Here is a 17,509-nt window from a genome sequence, read left to right on the forward strand (position 1 = left end):
ATAGGATCCTGAACCCTCAAGTTCCTGTTATAAACGAGGAAAAATAGATACAGCAGGCTTTCTGTTTTGACAGCCAAAACTCTTCATGTGCTTCCCCAGCCATCTTAAATGCTATGGTATATTAACCTCCAGGCACAGCAATATCAATATAAATGTTATTGAAATACCTGGCTCTAATATGTACGTTGCCCTGTGTTAGATCCTGAAGAATCAAGCGTTAGGAAGATGGTACTTTGATTTTTCTGCTTAAACTCTAGCAAGAGAGATAATGGCCAAACTAAAGTGAGAGTGGTGGTGGGTGACTTGGGGACACAATCTGTAGGGACAGTTGAGTGACTTGGGGATTGAGTAAGGGTTGATTGAGAAGGGAGAATTAGAAGACACCCAAGCAAGGTGAAAGCATGCCAAGATTTCCAAGAGACTTATTTATTTGGGGAATGCATGTTGAATTAGGTTCTTGCAAAGAACAAGGGCTAGAGACACTTGCAGGTTACCTGAGGTGATGTTGTGTGTGGCGAAGTGAGGAAAAACAGGAAACTGTTTTCCAGATCTAATGTAAAAGTGGAAAGAAGCCTAGAATATGACAACTATGCATTAATACCTCATTGGGAATTGCAAATTATACCATTTTTTCAGGGTAATTGTTAAAAACAAATAGTAATGTTGCCATTCTGTTGGCTCGATGCTGGGCTACCTGTAATGTTTTATTTACGTCTCGTGAATCTTACTAGGTGAACACGTGTGTGTGTATGTGTGAGTGTATGTGTATATATGTTTGCGTATGTGTGTATATACATACACATACATATCCATCATTACCACTTAAGGAAGTTAGAGTAAGAGTCATAGTGCTCTTGTTCCAGAGACATTAAAGTGACCTGGCCAAGGTCTCATGACTAGAATATAAATCAGACTATGAACCCAAGCACTTGGCCTTCTCTGTAACAACTGTGCAAATATATCATCTATTTATCTCTGCTTCTCTCCTTAGGTTTCTATATGGGCTTTTTTTTTTTTAACTGTGGACTTGCTTTTGGCATGCCCTTAGAGTACCATCAGTTGGCAACATCTCTTGCATTCTTTTGCCTAAATAGCTACATTGGCCAGTAGCTTACCTTGGTTCAGTCCATCGTTCATGTTTAAGTATAGGAGCACTTGTATAAAATGGGCAGCAGTATACCAAAAACATATGTATTTAGTAGTTCCTCTTGGAAGAAGATGATGAGTGTGGCATGTGCTCAGAGTGTTGCCATAAGGAGCACTGGCTAGACTCAGGTGAGACCACAGAGGCTTTTTTCCAGAGAGATGTTGGGAATGTGTTCTGGGGGTTTTGGGTAAATATTGGTGCCTTTAAAATAGGAGAGCAACAAGTTTATATTTTGAGCTTAAGGGAAGGAGAGATTGGAAATAGAGATCAACCAGGAGATTTTATATGTGACCTATAATGACACTGGGGATGAAACAATTGATGGTCTTGGTAGCTGACTAATTGTAAAGGAACAGGAAAAGAAAGGAGAGGGGAGAGGGAGGGGAAGAAAGGAAGATTGCCCAAAACCTTAGCAATTTGAAAGGGAGAGTTATAATGACTTCAGAAAGACTGTACAGGTGACCATTGGAAATGTGTCTGGAGTTGGGCGGGGAAACTGGACTAGCAGATAAAAATTAAACAGTAGGATTGCCAGAGCCCAGTTATTCAGGCCAGATTTGAGAGACAGCCTCAGTTATTTCTTTCCTCTTACCTTTTCCTGCCAATTTTACTTTTCAGATTTGTTTATTTGAATGGTAGAACTGGGGAGGGAGAGAGAGGAGAAGGCAGGAGACATAGAGAGAGGGAGAGAGAAAGAGAAGAGAAAAAGTAATCTATCCTCTAGTTCACTACCTAAATTCTTGCAACAGTCAGGACTGGGTTGGGAGCTAGGAACTCCAGCAAGGTATTTTACTTTGGTGATGGGGACCCAAGCACTGGGCTGCCATCCACTGCTCTCCCGGGTGTACCACCAGGGATCTGAATCAAATGGGGCAGCCAGGACTTGACCCAGCACCTATATGGGATGTCAGCATTGCAGACAGTAGCTTAACCTGATTTGCCACAAGCCTGACCTTAACTCCTGTCAGTGTTACTGCCTACATTTATTTTATATTTTACTATTTTTAAAAGTATTTATTTAAAAGGTAGAAGTCAGAGAGAGAGACAGAGCAAGAGACAGTGATGTCCTCCATCTGCAGGTTTATTCCTGAAATAGCCACAACAGCAAGATTTGGACCAGATTTAAACAAGGAGCCAGGACCTCCATTCTTGTTTCCCTCCTGGGTGACAGGGACTGAAATACTTGGGCTATCCTCTGGTGCCTTGCTAGCTGCATTACTTTGGAAGCTGACCAGAAGAAGAATATTTAGGACTCAAATCCGTGCTCTGTTATGGCCTGTGTAACAAGTGGTGGCTTAATTGCTGCACTACAATATGTTAATTCCATCTGGTCACCGTTGATCCTTGTGATCCTGTCCTGACTCAAGTCACTTACCTCATTCACTTGTGCTGTACAATAGTTTTCTCATCTTCATTCCCATTTTTCTCTAATTCCTTCCCTAATGATAGCTTATCTTTTGAAAAATAAGGCTATCTAGTTTCAAACTACTTGGTAACACTTCATCAACCTCTGTTGGTTTATCCCTGCATCTTCATCTGTCACTTCTACTGACCAATGTCTGTTCAGGACCCACATACACCTTTATAAGGAATTTGGAGCTGGTAGCCTCTTCCTACCCTAACCAGCTGTTGCTCAATCTTCAGTGTCCTATTGATTTTCATATCCTGTATGAGATCTTTGCTTATGTCTGTCCCAGAAAAGAAATTTACTTGTTCACTGAATATATCTTTATAATATTATATTTATAATCTTTAGTTTTCAGGATTGTTTTCCCTACTATATTAGTCATCTTTATGTACCTAGTACATATTCCATAGTATGTGTTGAATATTAGTGAAAACTGGGTTTTATTAGCAGTCTAAAATGATTTAAATGCTATGATTTAACTGTCCCCTCCAAAACTCAAGTTGAAATTTAATTCCTTTGTAATAACATTAAGAGGTAGAATTTTTTTAAGGTGTACTATTTTTATTTTTACTTTTTGAGAGATAGTTACAGAGAAGGAGAGGGAGAAACCAGAGTTGTGTTGGTCCAGAGCCAGGAGTGAAAAACTTTTGGACCTCCCACGTGGGTGAAGGGGCTCAAGCACTTAAGGCCATTCTTCACTGTATTAGCAGGCAGCTGGATAGGAAGTGGAACAGTTGGAACTTGAGCTGGACCTGCCCTCCTGTAATGGCACCAATGCTATACATCAGGGTGAGGCTCCCACACCCCAGTCACCTCTTATGAGTCCACCTCTTGGGACTGTTGCTGGGGCATAGTGTGTAGTACTACCACCTGGTGAGTCAGCACCCCATATTGGTGCTGGTGGTGTTCAGGCTTCCCATGCAGCCAGTTACTGTTTTACCTTAGAAAATCAGTGGAGGATGACCCAAGTATTTGGACCCTTGTACCCACACAGGTGGACTTGAAAGAAGCTCCTGACCTTAGTCTGACCCAGCCTCATCCATTATGACCACCTGGGGAGCGAACCAGCAGATGGAAGGGTGTGTGTGTGTGTGTGTGTGTGTGTGTAAGTGTTATTCTTAGCTAAATTTTAATTTTAAATATTATGTGTGATAATAATTTATTGATGAGAATATTGGCCAAATCAGGATATAACTTCATTGCTTTCAATATTCTAGAAGGTTTTATGCCCAGAAGCATTTGCTCTATTGAGGGTAAAGTAGGGTCATTAGCAAGCAGCTAGGACCCTTGGCTATATACTGAGGACATAGTTTTTGCTCATGGGGAATTCATTGTCCTTTAGGGAGAGAGACACATAAAAATAATAATGATGCAATGTCAGGTGCTGTAATGGAGGAATGTACCCAGTGTGATGGGATTACTGGAAGGTTCCATTAACCTGCTCTTGTGGGAGTGTGAGAGTCATTGGCAGCTTTCCAAGCTTTCACTGTAATGGGTATCTTTATCCATGATGTGTATCTGCTGTAGTATCCTGGTATGATTACCAATTATGTCCTGTAATACAAGAGGCCTCTGAGAGTACATCCCTTGCTGCTGATATTGTTATAGTGATATGAAATATGATTTAGTATTTAGACAGTGAAAATATGTAGTTACTGCTAAGGGACAAAAGATGATGACACTTTGTGTAATGATACTGTTCTCCCGCACTTGACAAGCATGCAGTCAGTGGGCTTTCCTGAACTATGCCTATACATTAGTAAAGGATTGGATAGTTTTACCCCAGAGACCGTCATTTTAATAATAGATTAGAGCATAATGAATTCTGTTGACAGGGGGAGAAGCGTGGAAGAGGGCTAGATGTCACATTCTACACAGCCAAGGGTACACCGCAGACTCTGTCATTAATGTTAGACAGAACAAAGTGTACCCGTTTCTAATCTGAACTGTCTATTGTGCCCATTTTGTTATGCTGTGTTATTGACTATTCATGTTTGCTTCAATTTTGATAAGATTCCCAAAAAGAGTTTTGTAGTTATTAGTATAACTATGTTAACTTTGGGCTTCATGTTTCAAAATAGATCTAAAGAGGATACATTTTAAAGGACAGATCAACAGAAGTAGCAGAATATAAATTTTGTTATCGGAAGAAATGCATAGGAAAAGATTTTTGCAAAAGTGATTGTACTGATTTATTTAAATCACTTTGATTTCAACTATAAATTTTAGAAAATTAAGATTCTAGGATACAGAGTAAACCATGTTCTTAGGACAAAAACAGAATAAATTCACTTTTATGCTAGTATTTTCATTTTATATTACCTTTTCCTATTTTAGCTTGTCTGTTATTTGAAATTTAATCCTAAATGTATTGTATCTTTCTTGACACCACCAAATGAACTGTGATGTCTTTCTGCTCTGCACAGGCTTCTAACGGAAGAAATTCATGCCGACGTGACTTTCTCTGTAGGTGGCACTTTGTTCAAAGCACACAGAGCAGTCCTTTTAGCAAGGGTGCCTGACTTCTGCCTTGATACTATTGGACAGCTATCGAGTCATTCAGCAGATCAGAAGTCTGTTGCTCTGGAGAATGTTGAAGCTTCAGAATTTAGAGCATTTTTACAGTAAGTAAAATCTTTTCCCTTGGTTTTAGGTCTAAGTGAATACTCAGACTGGACAATGATTGGTTTTTAAACATCCTGTGTTTTAATATGAGGCAAAGTTACTCATTGAAATTCCAAGTCATCTTTCTAACTCGTCTTAGTGGAGGCTGAGAGTTATGGTTAGAGGGATAGTATCAGCAGAGGCTGAGCTGATGAAGACTTGTTCTGGGGGAGGAGGAATGGCTGGGACACTGTGTTGTAGGGACGGTTAGTTATAATGACCAGAATGTCTCTAGACATTGCCAGATGTACTCTGGGCTACAGTTTGTCCCCAGATTGACTTCTGTGTGATTAGCATGTGACGCTTTGAATAAACTATGTTTCTAAAAAATGTAAGATCACATATTTCATTGTCGAAACTTCTTAGTTTCTTTATCTAGGCTGCTATAGTGAAGTACTTTAGGCTGAGATACTAATAAACAACAGAAATTTACTGCTTGCAGTTCCAGAGACTGGGGCGGTGGGGGTTGTCCCAGGTCAAGGCATCCCCAAGTTGGGTGTCTGCTGTGAGGTTGTCGCCCATGAATAGTACCTTCTGTCTCATTATGTGGTAGGAGGGATAAGCAAACTCCTTTGTTTCTCTCGTGTAAGGGCACTAATCCCATTTCTGAGATTAGGGCCTACCAAATGCAAAATGCCTCCTCTGTTATAGTACCACATTAGGGTTTAACTTTTTTTTTTAAGATTTATTTATTATTATTGAAAGTCAGATTTACAAAGAGAAGGAGAGACAGAAAGATCTCCCATCTGCTAGCTCATTCCTCAATGGCTGAATCTAAGCCAAACCAAAACCAGGAGCCAGGAACTTCTTCCAGGTCTCCCATGCAGATGCAAGGTCACACAGGTTTAGCCCATCCTCGACTGCTTTCCCAGGCAGTAAGCAGGGAGTTGGATGGAAAGCGGGAAGCAGCCAGGACACGAACTAGTGCCCTTATGGGATCCTGGCACGTGCAAGGTAAGGATTTAGCCACTGGGGCATTGTGCCTGGCCCAAGATTCAACTATCAATGTATAAATTTTAACCATATGAACATTTAGAGAACCCTAGCCAGGGTTCTGTGAACATTTTTGAAAGTAGAATATCAGTTGAACTTCTTTTTAAAATGACAATTTATTTGAAAATCAGGGTTACGGAGAGAGAAAAGTATGGAGAAATCTTGATTTGCTGGTTCCCTCCCCAGACGGGGAGACGCCAGGCCAAACTCAGGATCCAGGAACTTCTTCCTAGTCTTCCAAGTGGATGACAGTAACCGAAACACTGTGGCGATGTTCTGTTGCTTTCCCAGGCACATTAGCAGGGAGCTGGATTGCAAATAGGGCAGCCAGGATGTGTACTACCACTCATGTGTGATACTGGCATCACATGTGGCAGATTTACTGGCTATGCCACAACCCTGGTCTCTGGCTGAACTCCTTAGTGATTTGGGGGCTCAAATGTTTACTTAACTCAGAAATTTATTATTAACTAAATAGTGGAAGAAGCTAATTTAATGTACTTCGCTTTTTATTGTCAAATGTTACTTCATTGAATGTTCATGCCACAGTTGGTTTATCTATTCATTAATGTTTCCATTTTTTGGTTATGATGACTAATGCTGCTAGGAGCATTCATATGTAAGTTTCCATTCTTTAAAGATTTATTTATTTTTATTGGAAAGTCAGATATACAGAGAGGAGGAGAGACAGAACGATCTGTCTGCTGGTTCACTCCCCAAGTGGTCAGAACTAAGCTGATCTGAAGCCAGGAGTCAGGAGCCTCTTCCGGGTATCCTGCTCGGGTGCAGGGTTTCAAGGCTTTCGGTCATCCCCCACTTCTTTCCCAGGGCACAAACAGGGAGGTAGATGAGAAGCAAGGCTGCTGGGATTAGAACCAGTGCCCATAGGGGATCCTGGGCGTGCAAGGAGAGGACTTTAGTTACTAGGCCACCGCATCGGGCCCAAGTTCTTGTTCTTATGTTTGAATATTTCTTGGGTGTACATGTAGGAGGGCGATTGCTGGGGCCGGCAACTCTGTGATCTTAGGAGGAACCACTAGACTTTGCAAAGGAACAGTACCAGTTTACCATTTTATATTCGTACTGGCAATAGAAGGGAGTTGTGGTTTCTTTGTATGCTTGACAGTACTTGTTATTTTCAGGCTTTCTTAATGTCATCATCCTGGTGAATGTAACTAGTATCTCATCGTGGGTAATTTGTATTTCCCTGATAGCTGATGACGTTGAGCACGTTTTCATGTACTTACTAGCTATGTCTTTATCTTCTTTGTGGAACTATTTATTCATATTTTTAATTGAGTTTACTTTATAGTATTGATTTATCAGAGTTTTTATGTATTCTGTAGTATTTGCCTACTAGCAGACATATAGAAATTTTCTCATTATGTGAATTATCAGTTTTCTTGATAGTGCTGTTTGAGTTGGGTTTGATAGCCCATGTCTTTCTAGGACTCGCCATTTCTTTTAGATGGTCTGATTCTTTGGCTTTAGGTATTGCTTTTTAATGTTGAAAAATTTTATAGACTACTTTTCAAACTTTCTTCTGTTTTAGATTAATCGTTTTACATGAAGTTCTATTTATGTGGCATGTAGATTTACATAAAATATGTAGACATGTGTAAATAATCTATATTTATCACATATAATTATGATACATATTTTTAAATTATATGACATTTAGACAGATAACGTCAACACACACTGGAAGTAGCTTTCATTTTTTAAGTGTCACTGATGTTAATTAGTATTTTATACTTTGCATTTTAGGATTGTGTATTCATCAAACAGAAACATAGCAAACTATGAAGAGCAAAATATTAGAAAAAAGATAGTGCAGAGTGGCCTATCACAAAATGAACTGGACTTTAATTTTCCAAATTCTAAAGAATCATCTGACCATTCTCTTCAACAACCTGAACTTCCAGAGGACATCAAAGACAAAGATGACAACTTAATTTCCAATGGTGAGGTATTTTTTTTCTGGATATTTATAAAATGTTGGAGCCATAAAATTATATTCTGATGTAGTTGGAGAAATGCATATTTCAAAAATCTAGTGTATTTACTTGTCTTTTTATAAAAATAAACATGGGAAAATGAAAGTTTTAATGTCAGTAATGCCCGGTTTTTCCAAGTTATTTGGAATGAGATTGTTATGAATGTATCTATAAATAAGCCTCAATTCTTCTTTTGACCATTTAAGTGTTAATATCTCACTGTCCTTATTCCAATCTATACCAATAAGGAAGCTTTAGAGAAGTATCGTCAGTTCTGTTGTGATGTAATATATGCGTTTCTTTTTTTTTTAAAGATTTATTTATTTTTATTGGAAAGGCAGATATACAGAGAGGAAGAGAAACACAGAGGAAGATCTTCCATCCAAAGGTTCACTCCTCAAGTGGCCACAATGGCTGGAACTGAGCCAATCCGAAGCCAGGAGCCAGGAGCTCGGAGCTCTTCCGGGTTTCTCACGTGGGAGCAGGGTCCCAAGGCTTTGGGCCATCTTCCTCTGCTTTCCCAGGCCACAAGCAGGGAGCTGGATGGGAAGCAGGGCTGGTGGGATTAGAACTAGTGCCCATATGGGATCCCAGTGCATTCAAGGCGAGGGCTTTAACCACTATGCTATTGCGCCAGGCCCTGATATATGCATTTTTTAACCCCATGCAACAGCAACACAAAAATTGCTGTTACACAGAAGCTTTTTTGTAACATATTATAAAAAGTCAGGGACCCAATAAAAGTGATAAACTAATTTTACTATGTTAAATGGTTAAGAAAATGCCTATAGAATCTGCTGTAGTAATGTAGTGGGAAAAACTACTGCCTGCACAATCAGCGTTCCATATTTCTTGTGCCCTATGGCTGTACTTCTGATCCAGCTGTCTGCTAATGGGTTGATTAAAAACAACAAAAGGTGACACAAATGTTTGGGCCCCTGGGGGCCACTTGGGAGACCTGGATGAAGTCCCTGAGTCTTGACTTTGGCCTGGCTCAGCCCTAGTCGTTATGGCCACCTAGAGGGTGAACTAGTGAATGGGAGATATCTGTCTTTTCCTTTCTCTCTAACTATGACTTGAAAATAAATAAATATATCTTTTTGCTAAAAAAAAAAAGTGTGGTGGTGGTTAGCCCTGTAGGATAACAGGTTATGCTTCCACCTACAATACTGGCATCTCATAGGGACACTGGTTTGAGTCCAGGTTGCTCCACTTCCCATCCAACTTCCTGTTAATGTGCCTAGAAATGCAGGGAAAGATGGTCCAGGGACTTGGGCCCCTGCACCCACGTCGGAGACCAGGCTCCTGGTTTTAGCTTGGTTCAACCCTAGCTGTTGCTATCTGGGAAATGAAACAGCAGATAGAAGATCTCTTTCTCTTTTTCATTGTCTTTATGTAACTCTGCCTTTCAAATAAATAAACATGAAATTAAGAAAAATTAAAAATGCCTACAAAACATACGACATTTTACTTTGAAAATGACTTGAATTAGTTTGCTTGTGGAGGTTGGTGTCAGAAGTATTGTAGCTTGTACATCATTGGGACTTGATGTAAAGAAGGTGCTAAGTAGATAGATAGAAGATGTATAGAGTGATTTAGATTTTGACAGAAAACTTGTAGTCTCTGGATCACAAGACAGATCCTTTATTATTCACAGAGCGTCTTAGGGCCAATTGTTGGACCTTGAGCCCTTAGAGGCAGTAAGGGCCTGATGTATACTGCCCAAGGAGTGGGAAGTTATACTGGAGAGGAACAACACACGTAGGGAACAAAGCTTTTATGTACTGCTGGATGATCTGCCTGTCTTCAGAGAGAGAGACAGCTCTTTGTTTGGAAGTTGAATCTTCTCTGGGGATGGGAAAGGAATGGAAGATAGTTTGATGACTCAGGGTTGAAAGTACATGGATGTCAGGGGAGGTAAGCTTCTGTCTTTCTGATGCACTGTAGAGCTAAGGACCCCAAGACTTAGGGAGCATAGAAAGCTTCCCGAGGCCATGCAGAGCGATTGGCAGAGTTCGTGTTTGCTCTTCTGCTGTAGATTAGAGCTCTCCCCTGACCCCACAACAGCCTCTTCATGTGGCCTAAGAAGTTGTGACTCTCAGCGGAAAGAGCTCCTTAGCCCCTTGTTCTTTGATGAATTTCTCTGTCACTGCATAGAAAGCTCCTGTGGTCCCCAGTGACCTCTCAGATGCTACTTTCACACAATTCTTGTTCCCATCGTATGACCTCTTGGCAGACGTTCCTGTCACTGGTGTCTTCCTAGTAACCCTCCTGTCTTCAGTGAGACCATGATCTCCTGATGTGCATTCTTGCTCATTCCTATCTTCTTCACTGATGTATCTTCTGCCCTTTCTCAAGAAATGCAATTCTTGTTTTTCCTGTATGTTGCATCCAAACCCTGGCTAGATGGATCTTTAAATATCAAATTCAAGCTGTCTGTCTCCAAGTATCCTAACCATTTGCTTCTCCCTATCTGCTCTTTTTTTTTTCTTTTTAAATTAGTTTCGTGGTTTTTTGTTTTGTTTTGCTTTGTTTTTGTTTTGGAAAGCTGGATAGAGGTCTCCCATTGCAAGTTCACTCCTCAAATGTCTGCAACAGTTAGGGGCTGGGCCAGGTGAATGCTAGGAGCATTCACAGAAATGATAGGGATCCAAGTACTTGAGCCATCACCCACTTCCTTCCAGTATACACCTTAGAAGGAAATAGGATGCGAAATGGAAGAGCTGGGACTTGCATCTGGCATTTTAATATGAGATGTGGACATCTCTTGCAGGAGCCTGGCTGTTCTATCAAGTGCCTGCCTCCTAACTAGCTTTCCTCTGAAAGCTCCATGTGTGTGAATTATGTCACTGTCTTCCTGCTCAGATGCCCTCCTCCCTCTCATTCAATTCATGACCATGTTTGATTTCCCTCCCAAATACCCTTAAATCTCTTCTCTCTCTGCCATTTCTTTCCCTTTTCTTTGAGAATTTGCAACCTAAGTTGTAGGCGTCATGGTGCAGCTGATTAAGCCACCACTTGGGGCACCCTTGTCGCATAGCAGAGCCTGGACCAGCCCTGGCCATTGTGGCCATCTGGGGAGTGAACGAGTGTATGGAAGATCTCTGTCTCTCCTTCTCTCTGTCATATGAATAAAACCAATCTTTAAAAAAATGTATTGAGTTGTTTCCCACAGCCCTAACTAAAACTTCAGATTTCTTCCTATATTATCAGTGAACTTTGTGAATGGGATCCTGGATAGAACTCTGCTGCCTTCTCTTTTCAGAACCTCCGCATATTCCTTAAGCTATTGTTTTATGGAATTACCTGATGATTCCCCATAGAACTGTGTTTTGCCATCTCTGTGCCTTTACACTTGCTACTTGTTTCTAGAATGCTATCCTAATCATTCATCACATTTTTAATTTTGGTATCAACTTTGTGCTAAGTTTTTAAAGATATAAGAGTGAACAATATTCTGTCTTTCAGTTTAAAGGGAGGTATAATCAGGTAAGTTATGTACAAGATGTTATGAAGGGCACATGTAACCTGAACTTAGCTTCCAAAGAAAACTTACATGGAAAGAATGATTTCTGAATTAAATCCCATCTGCCATTTACTCCCAACAAAGAAGGCAAAAACATTTTAAGCAAGAGGTATTATAAGCAAATGAAACAATATGACTACCTTGAACCAAAACTCCTGAAACCTATGGTTCCTTGGAGAAGGGGGCTTACAGAGTCCTCACAAATGCTAGCCAGAAAAACAAAGGGCCAGGACCTAGGACAAATTCCTGCAACTTCCACCAAAAAAATACTAAGTAACAATTGGAAAATTTCTGCTGGACCTACAGCTAAAGATATTGTTATAAACTGTGGGAGAAGAAAGAATGTTACATTGAACCTATATTGATAATAGTGAAGAAGAGCAGTTTAGCAGGAAATGGGGAAAAGCTTTGGGATAAAAGAGCAGTCTCTAAGGAAAAGTATTTTTGCTTTACTTTGGTTAGGGTTAACAGTTCAGAGAATTTACACATAAATTGTGAGGGGATTAGGTCAAAGTTTCAATGTAGAGTCTTTATGTTGATTTCAGAGGCAGCTCTCTTTTTTTTTTTTTTTTAGAAAAAGATTTATTTTTTGTATTGCAAAGTCAGATATACAGAGAGAAGGAGAGACAGAGGAAGATCTTCTGTCTGATGATTCAGTCCCCAAGTGGCTGCAATGGCTGAAGCTGAGCCAATCTGAAGCCAGGAGCCCAGAACCTCTTCCAGGTCTCCCATGCGGGTGCAGGGTCCCAAGGTTTTGGGCCTCCTCGACTGCTTTCCCAGGCCGCAAGCAGGAAGCTGGATGGGAAGCAGGGCCGCCGGGATCAGAACCAGTGCCCATTATGGGATCCTGGTGCATTCAAGGTGAGGACTTAAGCTGCTAGGCCGTGGTGCTGGGCCAAGAGGCAGCTCTTAACTGATTAACTTCCTCTGCCTCCTACCCACTTGCTTGTAGTTTTAGAACATCTCAAAATTTCTCTTTAGTCGGCTTTACTCTGGAGAGCAGAGAGAGAAGCCAGGCATGTGGCCTATTTGGAAAACCAGAAATATTTGAGAGTGTGTTGGAGCAGGGGATAAGGGACAGAAATGATCACAGGGAAGAGAAGGGCCTGCAGAGGTGAGTGGGAACCAGGTGATGCAGAGCCATCTTGCCCCTGCAGGAGTACCTTTACAGTGAAAAGGTGGCCTTAGATAATTATCCTGTGGCAACAGGACCATCCAAGGTAAACCAAAATATGTAGTGACCTTACTCTTACGCCATGTTAAGGAGTTTGCATTGCATTGTTTCATAGTCTTCAAGAATACAAGGAGGGCAAATTTAGGGTTGAGTGGAACGGTGACTTCTGGTTGGAACACATTGAGTTTCGGGTTTTTATGATTGTGTTGTTTATTTTCTTCATGCCACTTTTGACTTGAGTTGTGGAATTTTTTTTCCCATGCCAACCAATTCTGTGACACCAGCTGGTGTCTGGTAGTTTAATTCTGATGCAATTAAGAGTTAAATGCTTATTCCTATAAGACTGTCCCTATTCCAGATGCCATTGACAAATGGGATACCCAGGCCATGCATACTCTGCCCAGCCAACCATAAATGAAATAGACCCTTAGGAAGGCATGGACTAGGGTGGGTCATTGTGAATATTGGATTTTAAAAATTGCCCTGGGTGCTTTGTTGAAATTGGATTGTGTGTATCAAAAGTGCAAGGGCTGTTACAAGGTTAGTGCAGAAATGCAGCTGAGGGATGTTCGTAGCCTGGATGAGGAGGTAGCAGTGGACGTGTTGACTCGTGTGTGGTGGCGGGATCTCGGTGGAAGCCCCGGTATTGGCATTGCGGTTTACATTTCAGATTTTTAGTTTGATTAGTGGGAATCTGTCACCAGCAGCTGATCTTCATCAGAGGTACTGGCTGAAGGAATACAGTGAACCAGAGGATAGAAGATTCTCTAACTATGCACTTCAAGTAAACATTATAATTTTTTTAAAAAATTGCATTTTCTAACATATTGGTCACGCAATACCATGTCAGTTAACTTCATGATGTTGTAAATAATGGTTGTTGAAGTTGTGCTGTGGCTTTTCATTGGAGGGGATGATATTCTGCCAGCTCTACTTTCAGACCAGGGATGGTCTTCCAATGAAACTGTTGAATTCATCTGGACAATAAGTTGCTGGACTCTGCATGGTCCATGCCTGCAATGAAGGAATCATGACTGGATATGAGCTGTACCACTGTAACAATGTGGAGGAACCCAGTATGGGGGAAGGGCTTTTTGGAAGGGTTGGGGGAATCCCAAGGCTTATGAAACTGTGTCATAAAATGAAATTTGAAAAAAAAAATGTAATATACACCATAAAAAGGACTCTGATTGTTTTTGTTTCAAGATATTTAAGTATTTTCCCTTGACACTTTCTAATTATTGCATGAAACAGCAGAAGCAGATGTACAGGAGCAGTTTCCATCCTTCTGTCTTATTTTGTCAGGAAGCCCTAAGGAATTGTATTAGCCTAGAGGGCTTTTTAATTTTCCACTAGCTTTCTGTGATAATATGTTCTCTGATTTTGAACTAAAAGAATTGTGATGTAAAAAAGGTAGAAAATATAAAAAGAAACAGAGGAAAAATGCTTATTTTCTACACTGCTTCATACTGTGTGAAGTACTCACATACAGTAAGAACTCTTACTATTTCAGATGAATTTCTATCAGTCCACATAGTATTCCAGCCATACATTCATTAAGAGGACAGGAAGGACTTTAGTAACAAGAAAGCATATAAAAATTGGGAATATTTCTGATTTACATATTACTGAAGCAAATTCATTTTTGATGTATAATTTTGTGATAATATGTTTAAAGGCATATCTATATTTAAGTATAAGTAGATGTACATATTTCAAAGTAGAAACAAGTATAAATGATTTATTATTTTTTATATTATTTTAGATTTGCTGCTTAAACATTCTAGCTAATTGAAATAATTATATGGGTAGCCCCTTTACTGATATAAGAAAATATTTTTTGCATGTAAAAGTAGAGAAACTTTTTTTTTAATGTATTTTTCTCTTTTAAAGATAATTATGACTTAGAACCGGCATCTGATTTAGGAGAAGACTTGTTGAAACTTTATCTGAAGCATTGTTGTCCAGATATTGATATTTATATTGATGGGAAAAAATTCAAAGCTCACAGGTAAGTAAGTACACAGGTGATCGACATGGTGCCTGGGATGTGCCAACATGGAGGGGTGGCTGACTTTCCTAACAGCGGTTTTCAGGCTCTAAGTCACGTGGCCACGGTGCTCTGTGGAGATTGCTCAAGGCGTATTGTCAGGAGAGGAGAGTAGCTCTCCAGCAGGATGTGGGCTCACGTGGGCATTCACGCGCACAGGCTTCAGATAGAGCAGCTCTCCTTTTCAGCTCTCCCTTGGCCGTGAACCTGGGGTTTTGTTGGAAGAATGTTCTGTCTCTTAAAATAGGCTTGAAAGCCACTGTCACAGAAAATGTAGTTAAATGCAGTTTTGTAATTTCACAGGCATTCTCGTGTTGAGAATGACGATTTCTACATAAATGGAATGTATTTTCTCTGACTGCATTTTGGCTCGTATTCTGTGATTCAAAATAGACGATACTCATGAATAGCATTGATTAAGAGGTTGAATGTTTCAATGTACTTTTTAAGAACCATTGTTATGCTTTAGAATTGGCTTGCTTAGACATCCCAGGCTCTTAAATTTCAAATTAAAGCCTGCTTTCTTTAGGCTGTTTTGATTGCAAGGAGCTAAAATCTGCTTAAAAGAAGAACAGTTTTAATAAGGAATACAGATTATTTGTTGGAATTCAAGGAAAAGAACTGTAGCTGGGGCTCTTATGGACCATAAGCAGAAGGAGAAAATTGAGGGACACAAATAATTCTTCCCTCCCCCTCTCTTTGTATCAAGTAAAGCATTGTGAAGAAGTTAGTCCTGTCCCTAGAAGCTGACTAACAGCAGAGCAGGAGGCGGTTTTCTAGGCCTACGCAAGGGTCTCCATCCTTGATGACGTGAGCAGTGGATTTATAGTGACACGTCATACCAGTGGTAATATTGTGCACAGAAAGATCATTCTTGATTCTAGCCAGTTAATTGACAGCAATACGATGTCACATTTGGGGATTGCCAGTTTGCATCATATACTTACTGTTTTAAATTTGAACTTTTCTCCCTGGGAAATATTCTTTATAAATTTGTGTACACACACGTTTTCCATATAACATCTGCATTAGATATTTTAACAGAATTTAAAATAAGTTGATGTATCTGTTCTATGGTAGCTGTTTCCTGAAGTGTGGTGTTTGCCTGCCTGCCTCTTTCCCTCTCTCTTATCTTCTCTCCTTCCCTCTCTTTTGGCCTTCCTTGCTTGCATACTTTTTCCTCTCCCCTCCTCTCCCCTGCTCCTTTCCTTCCCTCTCTTCCTTTCTCCTCCACTCCCCTCCCTCTACTCTCCTTCCCTCTTCTCTTTTCTTTTCACCAGCAGTTTTATTTTAAAATTAATTTACTTTAATTTTGTGTCCGTGTTTTTGTTGAGACCACATGGGCACCCCAGCACAGTTCTGCTTACAGAGCCCTAAAACCATTGCTGCCATATAGGAAGGCTGTACCATTTGCAGTTTGTCCACAAACAGTATATGTATTTTTCCCTTTCCTGTGTGCCACCTAAGTAGACTAACAGGCCTATGCTTTATAAGCTGGATTTAGAATATTAGGCTTATATCCTAGGACATTTTATGGGCACAGGTTTGGCTTATTTTCTTTACTCAATGATAAAAAATAAGTAGAAAGGCAATTTCCTGAGAGTGTGTTTCAAGATCTTACTGAAGTTTACCGATTTTATTTCTTGTATGAGATTAGAGTAGCATATTGCAAATCACAAGTTATTTTCCTAGTCCATGCTTGAGAATCTCTGTGTTTAGTACATAAGAATTTTGTTATATTGTTTCAAAGATAATTATGCTAATAGTTCAGAAACTTACATTCATGTAAAGTGTACATTTTTATCTAAAGCCTAATATCAAAATTGTCTAAATTATTTTTTGTTCTAGATAAGTCTTATAAGCACCTAAAAATTCATTTGTTTATTATAATGCAAAGAGAGAGAAAATGAAACATTTTGAGTCTCCCAGATGAGTGACAGGGACTGCTTGCTGACCTCCCGTGTGTTTTAGCAGGAAGCTGAGTCCAAAGTGGCACTGGGACTGACTCCCAGGGGCTGTGAGAAGGGCTGCAGCATCCCAAGCAGCATCCTAACTGCTGCACCACACGCATCCTCTCAGCCTTTCTTCCAGTGGTGCAGCCTTAATTTTCAATTATTTTACTTTTATATTGAAAAATGAATGAAAGTCCCTGTGGATGAGCAAGATTTATGATCAGAATTACATAAATTACATGCAGTTCAGGTCCCAATGATTGAAAGAGCTTAATTTACTAGTTTAAAATGTTTAAATTAATATAGTAAGAAAGTTATTGTCACTTCTACTCAGTTGATTTTTCATGCTCAAGTTCCTGCCTCACAAGTGTTGCTGATAATCCAGTTTGTCCAAGGCTGCCGTGGTTGCTGTATCCATGCTTTGACCTCTCTGCCTGGCCTAGATTGAGGCTACTGCCAGTTACTTGCTTGTCACAGTACAGCTAAGCCAAATAAATCACTTAAAACTAAGTAGTTAAGAAAGTGTAGATCATGGAGCTATTTTACCTTGGGTTTCACTCCAGCTGCACCACCATTTGCTATGTGAATTTGGCCATTT

At 40.0% G+C, this 17,509-nt stretch overlaps 1 protein-coding gene across 1 annotated transcript in view; it reads left to right on the top strand.

Moving 5' to 3' along the window:
• BTBD8 (BTB domain containing 8) overlaps positions 1-17,509 on the top strand; it is a 68,469-nt gene that overhangs the window by 1,516 nt on the left and 49,444 nt on the right. Inside the window, exons 2-4 of the mRNA XM_040998950.1 lie at positions 4,982-5,179; positions 7,980-8,176; positions 14,803-14,920. Coding sequence (XP_040854884.1) covers positions 4,982-5,179; positions 7,980-8,176; positions 14,803-14,920 — 513 coding nt within the window. The remainder of the gene's footprint in view (positions 1-4,981; positions 5,180-7,979; positions 8,177-14,802; positions 14,921-17,509) is intronic.

This window comes from Ochotona curzoniae, unplaced genomic scaffold (assembly GCF_017591425.1).
Source record: "Ochotona curzoniae isolate NIBS_2020 unplaced genomic scaffold, NIBS_Ocur_1.0 scaffold_1037, whole genome shotgun sequence".
In the NCBI taxonomy this organism is placed as follows: Eukaryota; Metazoa; Chordata; class Mammalia; order Lagomorpha; family Ochotonidae; genus Ochotona; species Ochotona curzoniae.